This window comes from Hyla sarda, chromosome 2, assembly GCF_029499605.1.
Source record: "Hyla sarda isolate aHylSar1 chromosome 2, aHylSar1.hap1, whole genome shotgun sequence".
Lineage (NCBI taxonomy): Eukaryota > Metazoa > Chordata > Amphibia > Anura > Hylidae > Hyla > Hyla sarda.
Window position 1 is genome coordinate 162,554,715 of NC_079190.1, and position 22,397 is coordinate 162,577,111.

At 40.7% G+C, this 22,397-nt stretch overlaps 1 protein-coding gene across 1 annotated transcript in view; it reads left to right on the forward strand.

Annotated features, from left to right (window-relative positions):
• Positions 1–22,397, forward strand: part of TMTC4 (transmembrane O-mannosyltransferase targeting cadherins 4) — a 170,178-nt gene that overhangs the window by 87,794 nt on the left and 59,987 nt on the right. The window contains 3 exon segments of the mRNA XM_056555675.1: positions 18,048–18,145; positions 18,425–18,517; positions 19,010–19,171. Of these exon segments, the coding sequence (XP_056411650.1) occupies positions 18,048–18,145; positions 18,425–18,517; positions 19,010–19,171 (353 nt within the window).

The following is a 22,397-nucleotide window of genomic DNA, read 5'->3' on the forward strand; positions in this document are numbered from 1 at the left end:
GGGCGGCACTGTCGCGCGGCAGTGTCTTGCGGCAATGTGGTGCGGCGCTGGATCCTACGGAAGCCGATAAGTTGCACAAGCCCTAAAACAGTGTTTCCCAACCAGGGTGCCTCCAGATGTTGCAAAACTAAAACTTCCAGGTTGGGAAACACTGTGCCCGGCCTCCGCCCCACCTTACTGTAAGGGCATGCTGGGAGTTGTAGTCCTGCAGCTGGGGGCAGGGGACAAGCTTGTCACTTGCCCACACATCTCCTGCACCACACAACTACAACTCCCAGCATGTCCTTACTGTAAGGGCATGCTGGCAGTTGTAGTCGTGCGGGGCGGGAGATGTGTGAGCAGGTGATAATAAATGTACTAACCCTTTTTTTTTTTCTTCTCATTTCAGATCCGTGTATCCTGTGGACTCCTTCGGATTCGGTGGACTACTTCGATGACCAGCGTTTTTCTTTGATTTAATAAAATGGTTAACGAGGGCTTGTGGGGCGAGTGTTTTTTGTAATAAAAAATTTTTAAAACCTGTTGTGTTTTTTCCTTACTTTACTTGACAGGCTTAGTAGTGAAAGCTGTCTTATACACGGAGTCAATCACTAAGCTGGGCTTAGCGTTGGCCAAGAAAACAACTAGCGCTAACCCCCAGTAATTAAGCTGGGGAAGGCCAGTAACAATGGTCCTCGCCCACCTTGGTAACATCAGGCTGTTACTGTTTGGTTGGTATTTGACTGAGAATAAAAATAGGGGGGACCCTATGCGTTTTAGTTTTTTTAAATAAATAATTAAATATTGAAAAAAAAAAAAAAAAAAAAAAACAGGGTCCCCCCTATTTTTATTCTCAGCCAAATACCAACCAAACAGTAACAGCCTGATGTTACCAGGGTGGGCGAGGACCATTGTTACTGGCCCTCCCCAGCCTAAATAACGCCAGCCTGTTACCGCCTAGGCCCAGGAGCGCCATTTTTGACGGTCCGGGCCTGTTGGTACCAGCTCTTCCCGGCACCCCTGTGGAGTTGGGTACCGGGGTAATAATTTGGAGTTAGCGCTAGCTGTTTTTGTGGCTAACGCTAAGCCTGGCTTAGTAATGGACTCCGTCTGTAAGACAGCTTCCACTACTAAGCCTGTCCAGTAAAGTAAAAAAAAAAAAAAAAACACAACAGGTTTAAAAAAAAAATTATTACAAAAAAACACTCCCCCACAAGCCCTCGTTAACCATTTTATTAACATCAAGCAAAGAAAAACGCTGGTCGTCGAAGTAGTCCACCGAATCCGAACGAGTCCACAGGATACACGGAGCTGTAGAAGAAGTAACAAAAAAAAAGTACATTTAGGGAGAAACAGTGTTAAAAAAAATGTAAAAAACACACACACTAAACGCTGTTTACCACTATTCTGAGCCATGACTACAATTTAGTTATTGAATTATTTAGATGTGGTGAAAAAGCTAAAGAAAAAAAAAAAAACTCAAAAACAAAAGATCCAGAAGGAAACCTAGCAGCCAAACCTATTCAGAAAGCAGGAAAAAGACTATTTTTTCCACTACATGAAGTCAATTTCCCACTTTTGCCTATGTGTGCCAAATTTATTAAGGCCGTGCAACAATTTAGTAAAGTAGAAAAAAACAGGGTAAAAACCAGACTACATAGTAAAATATTAGTAAATGCCCCTCTAAGCATGTGTTATCGGTGTCACTCCTTTAACCATCGGGGCTCTGTACACTCCCAATTCCGGTCAACTCAGAATTTTAAGACGTTTACTGAAACTTGTGCGTAGCTCACCCTGGGCATCTTTGCTTCTATGTGGGGACTTTAACCCCATCTCTGATTCTATTTTAGATTCTACCTCTGCCTCCCACTTTCCTTCTACTACTCCTCTTTCCTGTTAGAGGAGGACCTGTATGATATTTTGAGGGTTCATCACTCTACGGACAGATATTATACTTTTCACTCAACAGTACACAACTCTTATTCGCGCATAGATAGATCCCTGCTGCCCACTTCTATTCTCACTACTATCGAACCAAACAAATGGTCAGATCACGCAGCCATCACTTTACAGCTTAAGGACTCCGTTTCCTCAACCCCAACATACACATGGAGACGTAACCCATTCTTATGGTCCCACCCTAAATACTCTGATTGTTTACAGCAAAATATAGAGGGCTATTTTTCACATAACGCACACTCGTTCTCTGACCCTATTGTGCTATGGAATTGCCATAAGGCGGTCAACCAGGGATAATGTATCCAATATGGGTCACTGTTAAAAAAGCAGCAAGAAAAACTGGATAATATTATTTCTCACCTTTGCATTGCAGAACAGCCTAACAAATTGGATCCATCAACGGCCCGTGCCGCGGATGTTGCCTCTTTGAGACGCGACCTACGCTGCCTGTTGTTAACAACATATGAAAAGTCTTAACGTAAATTACAGGCGACTTATTCACAGAACAATAGAGCTGGAAAACTTTTAGCCCACCGATTAAAACGTTGCCAAATCAAATCTTGTGTCCTATATTTGCTGCATCCAATCACACATTCCAAATGATACACTCCAGCAGATATAGCCAATGGTTTTCTCGCTTTCTACTCTGAGCTGTATAATCTCTGTGACTCTATTCATTCCCCCCCTGAACTCACACTTGCTACTGCTAGATTTCTCTCTGCTCTCAATCTGACACCGGAACAGCTTGCCTCTCTAAATGAGCAGGTAACAGTAGAGGAGGTCAGACAAGGCACCAGGCCCTGATGGCTTCATAAACTCTTCATAAAAATATTTGCCAAACTTCTGGCATCCCGCATATCTTTAGTTCTCCTGTCATTAATCTCAACAGGCCAATCTGTAGCTGGCCGCCAGGCATCCAACAACATCAGATGCCTGCTGAACGTCTTTGCTGTGGTCTTGGCCTTGGACGCCGAGAAGGCCTCCGACCGCCTTCGGTGGTCGTATGCCTTCTTGGCCCTCTCTCATATGGCCTTTGCTGGTCCAATATTATCTGCTCTCTCTTCTCTATATGCCTACCCTTCTGCTAAGGTACTGGTCAACGGCTCTCTTTCAGATACTTTTAACATCTCTAATGGCTAGCGTCAGGGCCGTCCCCTATCGCCACTCATATATATTTTGTCCATGGAGCCCCTAGCGCATGCCAGAAGTTACAGGCTTCCCTATTGGACATCGGGAGCATGCCATCTCTCTCTATGTAGACAATGTTATTCTGTCTCTTACGAATCTTATCAAGTCACCGGCGGCGGTAATGGACATAGTAGATAGGTTGGGCTACCTTTCTAAAACACAGGCTCTCGCTATTAACAAATCCCCCCCCCCCCCTTTGGACACAATTAAATATACTTATCCCTTTGATTGGCGCACCACCTCCCTAAAATATTTGGACATACATCTTTCTTACCCACATAAAACTCTATACCTTCAGAATTATTTACTGCTGTTGACATCGGTATCTGCTGAACCTGATAGATTCGCAAAATCTGAAATATCATGGGTTGGCAGGATTGCTACTTTTAAGATGTTTCTCCTCCCTAAATTTCTCTACCTCTTCCGTACCCTTCCTATTTCTCTCCCTCCATCCTTTTTCTCTAAGGCTCTGTCACTTTTCCTCCTTTATATGGGCGGGAAAAAAAACAAGGCTATCCGCACAAACTGATACTCTCGGGGGGTTTGGGGTCTCCCGACCTGGGATATTATTACACAGCCACAATGGTTTCTATGTTGCGGCATTGGCGGTATGACCGGACAGAGCTCACATGGGTAAACATAGAAAACCACTCCACATATCCATTCAAAGTAAGTGACCTTCTGTTCTTACCATATTGTTCTCTACCCCCCTCCCAACTTTATTAACCCGCTAGTTAAAGCCTCTTACTTGGCATGGACTAAGTATGTTACCCGATCCTGCCCTACACGCTCATTATTTTATAATGACCTGCCGCTCACATTTGTTCAAGCCTCTATCCCAGATATAGACTTAACCTCTTGGAACACAAGCGGTATAACCCACGTCGACCATCTTTACGATGGCTCCTCTATCATCCCCTTTAACACGTTGAGAGACAAGTATCAGATTGCTAAATGCGATTTCTATTAATACCTGCAGATTTGACATTTTCTAGCTAGCTTGAGACCAACGACAACAGTGTTACGTTATGCGCTCTGGCTGCACACGCTGGCCGTGAGTGCATGTTTCCGTTTCCTTCTGCTGCCGGCAGGGCTTAGACTCGCATCGCGGGACATGCCCACATGCCAGCCCCAGTCCGTCATTCACCTGGTGCTTCTCCTGCCCCCGCCTCTGCCCCGTGCACGTGTCCCCGTCCCCTAGGGCATGCGTGCGCCGAAGCTTTACGATTAATAGGCCCAGTGCTCTCATTAGTGTAATTCACCTGTGGCTCATTGATAAATTCCTGCACCCTAATCACTTCCCTGCCTGATCTTTGATGCGTTGCCTTGAGCCTGAGAGAGAGCCTGTTATTGCCTTGCTGTGTATCTGATCCTTTGCTCAGTGACCTGACCTTTCTCCTTCCGCCTGCTTATTGACCATTTGCTACGTTCCGGACTCCGCTTCTGTGCCGCCTGCCCTGACCTTCTGCTATCCTGACTACGAGCTGTCTTATCCCTTCTGTGCCTCTCATCTCTTCAGCTGCCTGTGTGGTCAAGCCATGCCAGGGTTAGCGACCTGGGTGCCGCCTACCACAGCAAGTCCATCCCGCTTTGCAGCTGGCTCTGGTGAAAACCACCCACACCTTAGACTCCGCTCCCTGGTATGGTCAGTCATCTGCCACACAGGTCCAGTGGATCCACATCCACCGGGGTTCCTGTCTTCTGAAACGTGAGTGTTACAGACAGCTCTGCACTCAAACAACTTACTACCACATCGAAGCACAACGCGAAACATGTGTTGGGGTAGGAGCTGGTAGGTTGGCAACACACATGGCAGGATGTCCTATGGAGTTTTCAGTAGTTTTTCTTTCAAATTTATGATGATTTTATGGGACTTTCTTCCTTCACTCATGATGCATATCTATCTATTTTGTACTGCCACACTGGATATATATCAGCTATTATTGTGATTGATATGCCCGCTGAGAGTACGCCTGTATTTTGTATGTACCCTCTATTCCATGCATTTGTGCCAACTCTACCAACTCCACTTCTCTGTACTTGCCATAACAGTGCCTATACTGTCTTGATATTAGATATATGTTCAGTAAATTTCATATTTTTACACTATGGTTTTTTTTTTTTGGTTGGTGTATACTTTTGGATATCCTGTAGATTGCTTTTGCAAGAGCTTTTTGGACGATATGTTCCGTGGTCACCTGAAAAAATCTTACTTTTCTTAGAGATACGCAGTTTACCTCGTGAATCCCAAGACCTGTTTTCTATTATATGCATACTATCAAAAATTGCCATTGTGAGCAACTGGAAAACAGCGACAATTCCGACCTTAGAAGGCGCTGGTAAATATAACTTTCTTCATAAATGTTGGATTCTCTGGTCCTTATCTACTCGCTGCAAAGATACCTAGGCTATACTCTGTTTTCCAGCTCCTCCCTGGCCCCACAATTACACACTCAACCTGACAACCATTCACCACTCTCAACCCTCCATATCTCACTATGATTGAGTTGATATCACGTCAATAACGGTAATATTTGCATTCATCCACATATGTGCTTTTACTAGCGTCTAATGGACCAGCTAACAACTATTTGATGATTGTCATAACTTGCTTAAACATGTTTTTGTTGTTTTTCATATTGTTTACTTATGTTGTGGGCATTATCGGTGGCGTGCTTCCCATGCCTTTTTTCCTTCTGCTACCACACTATGATGGGTGTATGCATCTCATGTGATATAATGTCCCATTGTTCCGTTTGTACTATATCTGAAAAAATAAATAAAAATAAGGTACTTATTCACTTGGTGGTCCAGAATAATATTCATACAATCAGGTGGTCAGACCACGTGCCTATTTCTATGAAAATTCATTAATCGCATAAATCTTGACCTTGCTCTCTTTGGAAAGCTAGCCCTTATGTACTACAGCACGTCAATTACAAACCAAAAATAACAAATTAAATTGGGGATTTTTTTGCCCACAATCGAGGATCAGTTGCTGAAAAGGGCTACACTCTCTTGTGCGCAATTAAGGCTACTATTAGAGGTATACTTATATCTTAAACATCACACCATAATAGACAGAATAGAATAAAAATACTTTATTCAGATGTTTTTAGCAGCCCTACATAGGCAAAATAAAATATTCTTCTAATAGTACTGTGGCCCAGGTTTTAAGATTAACTACAGAACTACATTCCCTGGACCATTATAAATATGATCTAGCGTTGAGACATTTTACATCTAAACTCGTATTGGCAAAGGAATAAAACAGGAAAATTGCTATCCAAGCAACTAAAGTCTAGGACGCCCGCACCCATATAACATATCTAACTCTGAGAGATGGCACTAAGTTCTTTGACCCTAAAACAATTGCTGATACCTTTTGCTGCTCATTATTTTAACCTGTATAACTTCAATACGGGAGAGGAGAAAGAGGTGCCGCCTTTTACAGTTATTTCTTAATTTCTTTCTTCTGTTTCTCTCCCTACACTTACCTCAACACAGGTCACTTCTCTAATGGCCACCTTTTCACTGAAGGAGGTGTGGGTGCAATCAGGACATTGAAGGGATCCAAAGGGATCCCCTGGCCCGGATGGATTAATTAATTTTATATATTCCATAAAGATTCATTATTCCAGCATTCCAGCAACTTACCCTTTTATTTAATGAGATAGCTAGGAAGGGCAATACCTACGGAAATGTTGGAGCCAACCATTGTCACAAAACCAGTGAAACCACCTACTACACCTGCAAATTGTTGCCCAAAATCCCACTAAATCACTGTCTTTGTAGAGGACAGGAGCTTCTTTAGGGTCCTGTAAAGTACAGGCAATGTCCTAAAAAAGTAAAATCGAGCCGCCCTTACCTGGTGTCCAAAGGAGCAGCTAACCCTGGCACAGGTAAAGAGCAGTACAGAACATGTAATGCCTCCCTGTACTTTAGGGAAGCACTACCAGACAGGAATTCAGTGCATGTGCTTCAGTAATATAGGTGTTTTACCAGTGAATGCCCTTTCTGATTTTTCAGATCTTCCAGCCATTGACATGTTTCACAGATCTGGATGTCCGTAACATTGTATGTTAAGTCTGGTTTCAAGTTACAATGGTCCAGAATAGACCATTGTATGTTGAAACTATTGTATGTTGAGGCCATTGTAAATTGAGGGATCTCTGTACTTACCTGTTAGAATGGGAGGTCTGTGGTGTACAGATCTTTGCTCCTATTATCGGACTTTGCACCTAGCTCAGTTTAAACAATGGTGGAGTGATGATTCACATGCACAAAGGATTTCTGCATATGCTCTTTGGGTGATGGATTTGACTAATTCTTCTTTTCCCACATGCAACCCCAGCATCTCAGCTAGTATCACTATGATTGCATGGTTGCATGAATGGTTGGCGATATTAACTTCCGGTTTGTGGCACATTAGTATATGTGAGGGGGGCAACTTTTCAAGATGGGTGGTGGCCATTTTGAATCCAACTTTTGTTTTTTCAATAGGAAGAGGGTCAAGGGACACATCAAACTTATTGGGAATTTCACAAGAAAAACAATGATGTGCTTGGCTTTAACGTAACTTTATTCTTTCATTAGTTATTTACAAGTTTCTGACCACTTATAAAATGTGTTCAATGTGCTGCCCATTGTGTTGGATTGTTAATGCAACCCTCTTCTCCCACTCTTCACACACTGATAGCAACACCGCAGGAGAAATGCTAGCACAGGCTTCCAGTATCTGTAGTTTCAGGTGCTGCACATCTCGTATCTTCACAGCATAGACAATTGCCTTCAGATAACCCCAAAGATAAAAGTCTAAGGGGGTCAGATCGGGAGACCTTGGGGGCCATTCAACTGGCCCACGACGACCAATCCACTTTCCAGGAAACTGTTCATCTAGAAATGCTCGGACCTGACACCCATAATGTGGTGGTGCACCATCTTGCTGGAAAAACTCAGGGAACGTGCCAGCTTCAGCGCATAAAGAGGGAAACACATCATCATGTAGAGGTTTCCATTGATGAAGAATGGCCCCACTATCTTTGTACCACATATACCACACCATACCATCAATTTTTGTGTTCCAACAGTCTTGGAGGGATCTATCCAATGTGGGTTAGTGTCAGACCTATAGCGGTGGTTTGTTAAACTTCACCATTCACATAAAAGTTTGCCTCATCACTGAACAAAATCTTCTGCGTAAACTCCTGCGGTGTTGCTATCAGTGTGTAAAGAGTGGGAGAAGAGGGTTGCATTAACAATCCAACACAATGGGCAGCACATTGAACACATTTTATAAGTGGTCAGAAACTTGTAAATACCTCATGAAAGAATAAAGTTACATTAAAACCAAGCACATCATTGTTTTTCCTGTGAAATTCCCAATAAGTTTGATGTCACATGACCCTCTTCCTATTGAAGAAACAAAAGTTGGATTCAAAATGGCCAACTTCAAAATGGCCGCCATGGTCACCACCCATCTTGAAAAGTTTCCCCCCCCCCTCACATATACTAATGTGCCACAAACAGGAAGTTAATATCACCAACCATTCCCATTTTATTAAGGTGTATCCATATAAATGGCCCACCCTGTAGAACTTTTTGGTAAAAACTCAACTCGTCATGTTTGAAGGAGAAAGAATGCTGAGTTGCATCCATAGAACACCATACCTACTGTGAAGCATGGGGGGTGGAAACATCATGCTTTGGGGCTGTTTTTCTGCTAAGGGACCAGGATGACTGATCCGTGTAAAGGAAAGAATGAATGAGACTATTTTGTGAGATTTTGAGTGAAAACCTCCTTCCATCAGCAAGTGCATTGAATATGAAACGTGGTTGGGTCTTTCAGCATGACATTCATCCCAAACACACCGCCTAGGCAAAGAAGTGCCTTCGTAAGAAGCATTTCATGGTCCTGGAGTGGCCTAGCCAGTCTCCAGATCTCAAGCCCATAGAAAACCTTTGGAGGGAGTTGAAAGTCTGTGTTGCCCAGTGACAGCCCCAAAACATCACTGCTCTAGATGATATCTGCATGGAGGAATGGGCCAAAATACCAGCAACAGTGTGTGAAAACCTTGTGAAGACTTTTACAGAAAACATTTGGCCTCTGTCATTTCCAAGAAAGGGTTTATAGCAAAGTATTGAGAAGAACTTTTGTTATTTACCAAATACTTATTTTCCACCATAATTTGCAAATTCATTCTTTAAAAATCAGACAGTGGGATTTTATGGATTTTTTTCCCTCATGTCTCTCATAGTTGAGGTATACCTATGATGAATATTACAGGCCTCTCTCATCTTTTTAAGTGGGAAAACTTTCACAATTGGTGGCTGACTAAATACTTTTTTGCCCCACTGTAACTGTTTGCTATTTTATGATAATGCACATTAGTTTTTTAAAACAATCACTAAGCATATCATTCCATTCAACAAACATTTTTTTATAAAAAAATACTGTGGTAAATCCTTTTTTCAGACAAAGACCCCTTCATCTCATGTATTGACTTAAAGAGTATCTATCAAATACTACAAAAGAAAATGTTACCTGTTACTCTATTACAAATAATTTGTATGTGTCTAGCATCTATATTTCTCTCAAAAATACCTTCTTTCTGTTGCTCATTTGGTTTTTCATCTTGGGTTTTGGAGGGTAATGTGTCTCTCGCCCTCACTCTGCATGACTCCTCTTCCTGGGAGTCTGCTGTGCTGTTCTGGGTCTCTTCATCCAATGCACGGTGCACTGTAAACCCCAACCCCCCCCCCCCCTTTCTTTTTTCAGACTAAAGTGTGATAGGAAAGGAGTAAGCATAGATGAGTGCCAGTACGACCCTCACTTACTGGACTTAGTCCATGCCTGTCCTTCAGCTTGGACAATGATGCTGCAGTCAGACAAAATTATGCTCTGGGTGGTATGGGAACCCCTAGTGGTGTTTTTATAAGCCATAGGTTCTATAAAAAGGAAATAACAATATGTATGGTTTTAATATTTTATCAAGATATACAACATATAAAAGTTTTTGAAATTGACAGTGCCCATTTGAATACCATTTGATTTATGGTACAAAAACCACTCCCCTATCTGAGTTGTGCAGATTATGGCAAAACTCCTACAATCACACAAGAATGAAATTCAAGACAAAGTTCGGCACTCGTTACTACCAATACTTCCTCTTCAGGGATATCCGGGCACTGCCATGTATAAAATCCACAAGATAATTCCCAAAAGTTAAAAAGCTACTAATTTTGTATTTTTTTTAAACAATGCGGCTCAATGCCGGACTGGCTTCTTCATGTACAATAACAATTAAGAAGTAGCAGACTAAATAAATACCTAAAACCTTGATCGCATGACCAAAACCCTACAAATGGAATCCAAGTGAGAGATTAATTACAAGGCTTACATGTTTCCCAGACAATTGTGATTTCACAATAGTTGCATGCTGGGAGTTGTAGTTTTTGTTTCTGCACATATACTTTATACATAGCTTTATATAACAAATGAGCATATTGTTCATGTATCCAAAGTGTTATACAAATAACATACCAACATGTACATAAAAAAAATATTTATATAAAAACGGATAAATAAGTACCACCACAATGTTGCCCCAAATGGATACTAGAAATATCAGATCTCAGATCCATAGTCAAATGTCAATTGTGAGAATGTTAGGGTGCATTCATACCATGTTTCAGAGATCCGGCTGTCGGATCCAGCTAGGAAATTTCAAAACAGAGCACTCCCGTATCCCGGCCGGACCGGCACGAATCACATTCATTTAAATGCGCAGACCGAAGTTAGATAGTGACTCAGGTCGGCTCCTTTTCCTGGTTTTCAGTCCAGCTACAAAACCTGAAACAGGAGTTCCCGGTTTTGAAATTTCCCAGCCAGATGTCTGAAACGTGGTGTGAATGCACCCTAAAGGTAGGGACAAAAGGCAAACATTGCCTAATTTTATTATGAATGGCAAAAGGCTTTATTCCTCACAGGTGGTGGAGGAAGATGATGACATGACCCAATCAAGGAAACAAGATCCAAGACCAACCCGACAAAGAGAAGCTAATGGGAACCTTTTAATTTACCTTAATAAATGATTTTTAAGCATCAACAGATAAAAGGCCCATTAGAATCCCGGTGCGGCAACCATGAGAGATCAAATAAATCGTCAGGTTTTTGTTGTCTTACCTCCCTGACTAAGCCCACTTGGTCCCTGTGAATGACACCCAAAATAACATGACCTAAATGCGCTTTCAAGAGATGAGAAAACATCTTAGTGTCGCAATTAATAAGGCTATGTTCACACTGCATAACTTTACCAGAATGTCCAGTTGGAAAATTTCACCCTGGATGTCCCTTTCACGGCAAGTGACGACTCATTAGTCGATAAAAGGTTGATTCTGAATGACCACTGAGGAGGCACCTCACCCGGCTGTCTGGGCAACATGTCAATAGCTGTGTTCAATGACAGTAACTCTTTAAGGGAAGAAACCAGCCCGTCTTGTTATGCCAAGGGATAGTAAATTTCATCTGAGACTTATCATTCTAGAATTGGGAGAGCAGTTTCAGATAGGCCTAAATTTAAGCATTAAAAGTAGTAAGCGGTAAATCAGGAAATATACCTTTTTAATATTAATCAAGGACTCCTATTACGATTTAAATAAACTTGCTAAAACTTACCACACTTGTTTATAAGCTCATAAAAGAAGCCAAATCCTTAAGTTGGCTAAAGGATTTCTGCATCAGCAGATCCTTAAAGTGTATCTGTCATAGTGCCAAAAAGGAGGAAAAAAAAAAGTTTTACTCAGTACCTAATCCTGATCATGTACATATAATGCAAAATACAGAGTAATCTTTCTGCATAAAGATAGATGACCCCTAGTAGCAGCTATTTACATATTTTTTTTTTTTGTAAAATTGACTTTTTTTTAAATAAATGTATATTTTTTAAAAGTAATCTCATGAGTAGTACTACAAAATATGAAAAGTTTTTCATAATGACAGTGCCTCTTTTAAAGGAGTATTCCAGGCCAAAACTTTTTTATATATATCAACTGGCTCTGGAAAGTTAAACAGATTTGTAAATTACTTCTATTAAAAAATCTTAATCCTTCCAATAGTTATTAGCTTCTGAAGTTGAGTTGCTGTTTTCTGTCTAACTGATTTCTGATGACTCTCACGTCCCGGGAGCTGTGCAGTTCCTATGGGGATATTCTCCCATCATGCACAGCTCCCGGGACATGACATCATCATTGAGCAGTTAGACAGAAAACTTCAGAAGCTAATAACTATTGGAAGGATTAAGATTTTTTAATAGAAGTAATTTACAAATCTGAACTTTCCAGAGCCAGTTGATATATGAAAAAACTTTTTGCCTGAAATACCCTTTTAAGTTGCTCTATAACTAGGGTAAATTCAGTCACCAAATTTAAGGAATGCTTATGTGTTTTTTTTCAGCGCATTCACTTTGGCCAACGACTGCTCAACTGTATACGCCCTTTTCAGTCTAATGTTAAATAAACAGGCCCTGAATTACACATTTAAGTGCCAGTTGAGTCACAGAATGATCCATTGCCAAATTCAACCCCCCCCCCCCCCCCCCCCCCCCCCCCCCCCCGCAAAGATAAGTTTGTGCTGGAGAAAAGAAACAGTGCAATAAAGTGCCGTGCCCTGATCAGCAATGGGAAAATAGACATTGTTAGTGGTATACACCTTGTCAGATATGCAGTGTGCCCCGCTAGTCAGAGTATCTACTATCATTTAGGGAAGAAAATGTGGCAAGTGAGGCACAGTATAATGCTATGCAACCAGTAGTTGTAGCATTTAGTGAACGTGCTGACTTGAAATGGGTTTGCTGTAGAAGCTGTACATGAACCTTTAGGGTACATTCACGCAGGCAGATTTTCTGCAGCAGACCCCATTGAAGTCACTGGGAAGCAATGAAATCTGCAAGCCATATATGGAAGATCACTGCAACCAACCAGAGGCTAACCCAGGCAGAAAGTTAACCCCAAGTAAAAGCAGTGCACACAAATGCCAGTAGGTGTTGACCTAAGAAAGGGACTTTTTCATATACGGAACAGAGACTAGGGCAGGACAGCAAGCAGGGAAATCAGCATATACAAAGGTGACCCAACCAATAAATCCCACACACACCAGGAAGGCAGCAGTAAATAGTACAAAAGGCTCAACAAATGCTTAAACCACCAACCATGTGAGTACAGGAAAAAGCTAACCTGCCCCAACTCCACATATAAACCTTCACCATGAGCAATTATAGGGCAGCAGTAAAAGAAGAGAAAAGAGAAAGAACACAGAAACACACATAGTAAACAATATATACAGTAACTGTCCACCTAGGAAGGCTCAAGCACAAAATAAGACTATATAAAAAGTGCAGACTCTTGATTAAAGGTATTCACCTGCCAATGAAAGGTAACTGAACTATAAACCATAAGGCATTAGTCCATACAGTATCTTAACCCAAATAAAGAAAAATCGGCTGCCAATATTATGAAGGTAATCAAACATTGTAGCAAAGCATCCAGAGGTACTTGGCAAAAGTCCCAGGCATTCCCCAGATTCAGAAGGAGCTTATGGCCTCTGGCAAGGATATCCTAGGCAGGTCTAGCCTCACAAGAAAAGAAGGCAGATAGTCAGGCTCTTGTAGCTCATATCTCTTGCCATTGCAACAAGCCATTTGCTGGAAAGTAAAATCCCCATACGATTGCTATGTTGTGTTTCCTCAGCAGATCCAGAGGGGGGAAGAGGGCTCTGCTTTGAGATGAAGTTGCACAGGAAAGGCATGATGGAGGCAAGCTGAAGTATTAGACTGTGTCCTTGCTTGGGAAGCATTTGCCTGCCCTCTGGGGTGGCTTTTTGCTGGAAGACATCCCTAAGGACCAGGGGATAACTATGAAATAAAGAAGTCTGGGATGGTGAAACAGGTTCTGAATGTTCAGTTCCCAGTGCCATAGCTTCGCACTGCACTTGCTGTAAGGCAGGATGATGTGTGACCATCAACATGGCTGAGGAAGAAGTTAGGCTATGCTCCTTGTTCCTAGGCCAAAAGCTCCCCCAGGCCACTGAGGAACACAAACAACGGGAGCTACGTGCCGTGTCCCATCTCCCCCACACAATCGGGACCAGGATCGTGAGAAAAGGCCGATACAGGTCCCGCCTCTGGAGCTCACAGGTACTGCACCTCTACTCTGCCATAGCCAGGCCACGCCCCCTACCATCTTTTAAATGTTAACAAATGGATACCACAGAGACTCCAGCTGGTGCTTAATACTTAACTTAATCTTATACTTAATCTTATCATGCTCAGCTATCTAGAGATTACAAGACAATGCAAGTGTAGGGGAAAAAAACTGGTACAGCCAAAATTTCGGGGCAAAACCTGCTTGGTCAACAGTATGGTTTGTCAGATATGTTGTAGAAATGTGCCTAATTTGAGTGCACACTTATCCTGCTTTCTGGAACATTTATTTAAATTGCCTTTGTCTTCTTAATATGCTGCCAGCACTTGGCTCATAAATATGGTAGTGTAATGCCTTATAGCTTTCATTTTTATTTTAGAAAACAAAGTCATGTTTTTTTTCTTTTTCTGTAGGATGTACAAGTGCCAGTAGAGCAGAATGTTGACGTGACAGGGCTACTATAATAGTTTTGTATTTTGTTTTATAATTGCAGTATTTAGATTTAATATCTCAACAATGGAATGGTTGCTCAGTGGTTTAAAGACTGGGGTCTTGGGGTTATATCCAACCAGGGGCAGCATTTGCATGGAGTTTTTATGACCTTCCCGTGTTTTGCAGTTTTTTTTTTCCCCCACTCCAACAAAAAAACATTATGATGGTCAAATGTGAAATTTAGATTGTAGATAAAGAAAAAGGCCCAAAGAGGCGCCTAGTGCATTACCCTAGGAAGCGAGTAACACCTCACAAAAATTGGGGACAGGTGGGGGGTCTAGTGGGTGGACGCTCACCTGGAGCGTATATAAAAGACGCATGTAACCTCAAACTGAGGTAATGATGTAGGAATCCGTGCAGGCCCGCAGGTGTGAGAATGGATCCAAAGGAAATCCTGGGAGTGAACTGGTACAGCAAGAAAAAATGACCTTTAGCCAGGCGCTCGGAAGTCCAAATGATGTCACAACCAGATCATGGAAGTGAATGTAGGTTCAAACTTAATTGGTAGATAACAACGCGTTTCGGGGTTAGCATACCCCTTCTTCAGATTGACAGATTCTGTCAATCTGAAGGGGTATGCTAACCCCGAAACGCGTTATCTACCAATAAAGTTTGAACCTACATTCACTTCCATGATCTGGTTGAGACATCATTTGGACTTCCGAGGACCTGGCTAAAGGTCATGTTTTCTTGCTGTACCAGTACAAATTTAGATTGTGGCACCAATGGGGACAGGGACAGATGTGAGTGATGACCATCTCTGTACAGCTTCAGAATAATGACAATGAATGACAATATGTAGTTGAATTTTTCTTAAATGTGTCACGCTACATAGAACTCCCACAATGCTTTTGAAAAGTTTTAATCAAATATTGAAAAATGTATCTTTTATCTGATATTTTTAGTATGTCCAAGTTGTTTTATTTCTTATAACCAAACCAAAAGTTAATTTTACACTAGATTTCTTAAGTGCATGGCAACTACTTATTCAAAGAAGGAGCATCATCCTGACCTTTTTAAATTTCATCATAAAATCCCCGCTGTTACATGAGAACAAAAGATTCATGAGCACCTCTGATAAAAGCCCTGAGACATCCCTAAATATACGCTGCCATTTTCTCAGAAAGCCTGATGAGAAAATAAGCCAGTTTATAAAGAATAAATGTGTTTCAGCTAAATGTTATAGGCTGTATATTTTTGTAATGTCTCAAGCTGCAGATTTAGTATATAAAGACTTTTTGCATGCTGAAGAAAAATGTAGGAATTTAACTTTTTAAAATGTGATCACTAATATATGGTGATATAAGATATTAAACCATCTTTAGTTTTTTAGTAATAGGTTTAGGCCACATCACATCACAGTTTTTTTTTTTTTTATACATCACAATGACACATTTGAAGATAAAAAAAAATATCTAGTGTGTTCTGTGGGCCAAGCGCATGCTAAAACATTGTTCTTGTGGCTACGTTTATCTGATACTTTTTTTCTTGTTAATTATGGAATATAAGCTGCTATGCTATACAATGCCTTTTTTATTTATTTATTTTTATCAATCAACTGGTGCCAGAAAGTTAAACAGATTTGTAAATGACTTCTATAAAAAAAATCTTAATCCTTCCAGTACTTATTAGCTGCTGAATACTACAGAGTAAATTATTTTCTTTTTGGAACACAGAGCTCTCTGCTGACATCATGACCACAGTGCTCTGTTCTGACATCTCTGTCCATTTTAAGAACTGTCCAGAGTAGGAGAAAATCCCCATAGAAAACATATGCTGCTCTGGACAGTTCCTAAAATGGACAGAGATGTCAGCAGAGAGTACTGTGGTCTGGATGTTAGCCGAGAGCTCTGTGTTCCAAAAAAGAAAATAATTTCCTCTGTGGTATTCAGCAGCTAATAAGTATTGGAAGGATTAAAAATGTTTAATAGAAGTAATTTACAAATCTGTTTAACTTTCTGACACCAGTTGTTTAAAAAAATTAAAAAGTTTTCCACCGGAGTACCCCTTTAAAGGGGTATTCCGGGCAAAAACATTTTATCCCCTGTCCAAAGGATAGGGGATAAGATGTCTGATCGCGGGGGGCCCGGCGCTGGGACCCCCCGAGATCTCACTGCAGCACCCGCATTCTATGTGTTTCACCAGTTTCGGAAACCTCTGGGTGCTGCAGGGAGATTGTGGGGGGTCCCAGCGGTGGGCCCCCCGTGATCAGACAAGGTTTTTGCCTGGAATACCCCTTTAAAGTATAAGATGCAGTATTCCTTTTTTAATTCTACAGAGGTTAAAATATTTCCTAAAGCATGCCCCCCCAGTCAGCTTGTCGCTGTCAGAGGTGGTTGGAAGCCTAAGGACCCATGGGCATAATCCGTATCTGTTTGCAGCGTTGTGCTGCTGTTCTTTCTGGAAGCTTCAGTGCATAACCACATGAAAAAAATTTATAAAAAATTACCTAAGTAAATTGTTTAGGCTCTTTTCACTCTTACTACCGTATAAAAAAAAATATCACTGTAAATAATAAAATAAAATGTTTTAAGGATGATAGATGCTCTAAACACTAGACAGGAGGACTTTCATCTGGGTAATATATAAGGGTTCTAGTTAATTCTATTAGGAAAAATACCCCAATAGTAAAAGTGTTCTTACTGGAGCACAATGTCCTCTATGTATTTTTGTATGTCAGACACCTATTCCTGTCTTTGTTACTTAACTGAACCATATAGGTTTGAAGAGCAAAGCTTTCTTCAGTACCAAGTTGTTGGGCTTTCAGAAATTTTTTTTTTTTCCAATTTGTTTCTTCCTATGAGCTGGTGTATTGATCTGTTATAGCATGAGGCAATCTAATTCTCTGCATTTATGTTTGAGATCTATGCTACTTACTTCCAAAACATTTCACTTAATAACAGCATGTTTTGCCTGTTTTTGAAGTGATTGATTCTTCGTACAGGTGTAAATCAAAGGCGTATGTAGTCACACGTGTAATTTACAGCGTCTTGCTGTGAACATGTGAGTACAACTCTGCAGAGCACTATAATGTAGGACTACAAAGAGAAGCCAGCCTGCTGTAGTAGCACTATATATATATATATATATATATATATATATATATATATATATATATATAAAATTATTTTTTTAATTTTTTTTATGCACAAATTTTCTGGAGTTACTGATACATGTTTATTATTTGCAAATAGGATTTTATAACTAATGAAGGTCTGTTCTTTCTGCAGTTAATAAAGAAGACCATACCTCACTGTTCTGGGTGCTGCTTAGCATTGTGCTTGCCGCAATTGCCATGTTGTGTAAAGAACAAGGCATAACTGTTTTGGTAAGAAAAAGAACATTGTAGAAAATAACTGCCCAAAAGTAAAATACATCATTGAGGTGAAATTATGTATAATGCTGTCATTCTTAACTTAAGAAAAAAAAAGGGTTCCTGCTGAAGATATATAAAACCATGCTCACTATGTGTCTTTATACAATCATAATAACACCAAAAATTGTTTGATTTTTTTTTTTAATGTTGAATTTAAATATTTTAGATTCTTTATTTTTCCATTCAGCCTGATGGCCTCTGAAAGTAACAAAAGATTATTGTCTTTCCTAGGGTCTGAATGCTGTTTTTGATGTCTTTGTAATCTGCAAGTTAAACATGCTGGAATGTATCCAGAAGGTACGGCACAGGGACAAAACCCCAGAGGTGAGTGTATTCAATTTCCCATTCCCTATTCAGAACAGATTCTGGGCTTCTCAGTTACTGCACAGTGTGATCTCATGTCTGTCGCTCCGTTGCATTCTTGAAAGAAGTCCTTTTATTGTTTAAAAAAAAAAAAAAAAAAAACTCTGCCTTTTGATTTTGATGTTACTGTGGGAATACATAGTCAATCTCATTTTGGTAGAAAGTAGCAAATGCCATATTTGCAAGGTGTGGTTGGAAAGTTATTTGGAATAAAATTGCATTTTTATTTGAACTTTGCACAAGAAAAACCATATTTCAATAAAAGAAAGGAAACAAGTTCACGAATAAAAATGACCCAGGATATGTAAACATGTTAAGAGCCAGCTGCTGATCATCTTGTGTCTCGGGTATCCTCTGTAGAAGAACAGGAAGGAAATATTTTTTTTAGGTTGATGCAGATTTAACATACCATGAATAATGATATGCCCTGCTCTTTTTCCTTCTCTATAACAGCATTTGTCATTTCTAAAAAAAGGATTGATTTCAAGAATAAGTCTTCTGGCTGCTGGGGCTATATGCATGCTATACATACGATGGAGAATCATGGGTACAGGGCCTCCAGGGTTTTCTGATGTTGACAACCCAGCATCTTTTGCTGAGAACCTACTTGTGAGAGTAAGTACTTAGGAGTAAGTGCTTTTGAAAGAAAAAAAAATTATACTATTGTCCACATGAATTGATCTGGACCCACATATTGGCCCTGATTTATCAAAATGTGTGAGAGAAAAACTGGAAAGATTGTGCCCATAACATACAATCACAGCTAAGCTTTCCTTTCTTAACAAACTCTGGTAAAGTGAAAGCTGAGCTCTGGTTGATTTCTCTGGGCAAAATCTCTTACGTTTTTCAGATTTTGATAAATCAGGACATGTTTGTACAAGAGAGATTAGAAATCTGATTCTTTCTGCCAATGCAGTATGCTGCTGTAGGAAAATACTACTGCAATACTACTGTAGGAGAATGTTTTCGTAGTGTGTTCCTGCACACTGACACTATCCAATTAAAGCTAACAGTGCCATAAGGACTGGTAACCCCAATAATGCTGTTGTGGGGTATTTCTTTTTTTTTTTTTTTGTAATTCGGGTATATTAAAAAAAAATAGTAAACATGTGATTTTAATTTTAATTTTTTTATTTTTTTTTAAACTTCTATATTTCTAGAACATCATTTAACTAGTTGTACAGTTCACTGCAATGCTAATAAAATTCAGTGCACTGTTGTTTCTGCAATCTCCTATTTATGTCTGATGTGGAAACCACGAAGGCCTTCAGCAAGTCCCTAGCTGCCATTGTAACCAATCGGTATGCCTTGCCAGACAGGACTGAGACCTGTCACTGTTTCTACTGCTGTGGCATCTAGGTAGCCAAGCAACTAGCATTGGAATGATAAACGATGCTGGCCACCGACAGTGGGTGCCAGCTGCAAATAGCAGATGCTAAGCCTGCTTCATAGTACCTGACCTGACATATGATGTACCTAATATGTCATATGCCAGGAAGGGGTTAAAGAGATTTTTTCAGCATGATAGATTGTCAGAACCGCTTAAAGATAGAAAAAAAAGCAACAAACTATACTTGCGTAACTTACTTGCAGCTCCCAATCGCCGCATTCCAGTCCCCCAAGGTCCTACCTTCAAAATGAGCATCTGAAGATCGACCTGCCTGCTTAGCCAGTCACTGGTTGCAAGGGTGTCCCATTTTGCACTGTGATTGGCTGAGCAGACAGTTCTTGCACTGAGGAAGCCGGAAGAAGACATGAGATTGGGGGACCGCAAAGAGCAACATGGGAGTTGCAGGTGACCAAGGGTAGGTAAGTACAGGTTTTTTATTTTTGTTTTCTATTTTTTGATGGCCCTGGCAATATATAAATTGTATAAAATGCTGGAATACCCCTTTTGATGCCACTTTAGCAAGGCAGTATTTCAGTCACTATTTGAAAGCCTATACAAGCAATGAGTCCATAAAACACAAGAGATACAAATGTTTCCATTACAGGTTTTGTCTGATCTTTTCTGATTTTGATTTACATGTATAATTACATAAAATATTCACCAATTACCCCAAGAGTTGGTTAGTCAATTCAAATCAAAACACTCTTGATCCTGAGCTAAGCCCAAGGCCACAAAAACCTTTAAGTTTCCACGCCTAAAACTTAACCTTTGATTCCTTATCAATTTTTGATTCCTTATCAATTTTTGATTCCTTATCAATTTTTGATTCCTTTATCAATTTTTGATTCCTTATCAATATTCCTGTCAAAATATTTGATTCTATGTTACACCATAGATCAGTGGCCTGCAGTACCAATGTAGAACAAACAACGCAAGGCTCCGCTGTCAAAACAACAGATATGCCCCCTCTACATGTTTCGTTACTACTGTAATGTTTCAGGAGGAAAATTGGGCATCAACTGATACCTGCAACCAGTTTGGTATTTATCTGGTATCTTGGTCCTCCCCTTAGGTAAATTAGCCTATCACGTGTAGTTAGGCACAATTACTTACCCTTCAGGTGTGGTTCCATCCTCTATAGCCACTACTCCACCAATTGCCATAAACAAAATTAGCCACATCATCAGGCTTAGCCCCTTGTTATACATCCTAAGCGCCAGTGTCCGGCACCCAGTTCTGTCAGTCCTACAATCTCCTGGAGGTGAATCCATGCCATCATCATTCCATGTGCATTATCATCTAGATCTGACCTAGTCTCACACATGGTGAATCTCCCTTGTGCGCATATGTGCACTCCAATGGATACAGCAGTGTTTTGATGGTATAGGAGCAACTGATTCAATAATAGTATTTATGACAACCGATTGCATAATGCTAACAAGGCTGATGATATTATCATGGTCAAGTCTTATAGTGATTGTTTTTTTTTTCTTTTTTCTTTTATAACTGTTGAATTACTTATAGTGATTGTTTTTGAATAACTGATAATAAATTGCATGATCATTAGGGACCCCCGCAATCTCCCTGCTGCACCCTGCGTTCATTTACAGCATCTGGTGCATCTCCAGAAGCTGGTGACATCATGGCCGCGCCCTCCTATAGACTTATATTGGGAGAGCATGGCTGTGACGTCACGAGCGGGGCACGGAGCCAATCATCCGGCACGGAGTGAATTTCGCCCCGTGCACCAGATGTCTTGGGTGCCTTTGGATAGGCGATAAGATGCCTAGGGGCAGAGTATCCCTTTAAGAGAGATGGTTCATTTTCATAAAAAAATATGTCAGCATACCAATTGCATGCGATAACAGCATTGTGACCAATTAAAGTGCATAGAACTCTTGATTTAGTGGTGATTCTGAAGATCCATCTATACCGTGAATAATAACAGTTGATCCATAATCCTTTGATGATAAAATTCCACCAATATCCCATTCTTGGGTATCATGGATATTATGCTCTATATACCACACAATCTATAGCTCATTGATGGTATTAATAATATGATTTCATTCAGGTAAGTATATCTTTATTGAGCTGGTTGGTAAAACTAAACTCACTGTAAACTTAAGTGTAAATAGTATATTATGTCGCCTTAAAAGGGTACTCCGCCCCTAGACATCTTATCACCTATCCAAAGGATAGGGGATAAGATGTCAGATCGCCGGGGTCCCGGGAACGCCGCTGCGGCACCACGCTATCATTACTGCACAGAGCGAGTTTGCTCTGTGCGTAATGATGGGCGATACAGGGGACGGAGCAGCGTGACATCATGGCTCCACCCCTCGTGACATCACGGCCCGCCCCTTAATGCAAGTCTATGGCAGGGGGCGTGACGCCCACCACTCCCCCTCCCATAGACTTGAAATGATGGGGCGGGCTGTGACGTCACGA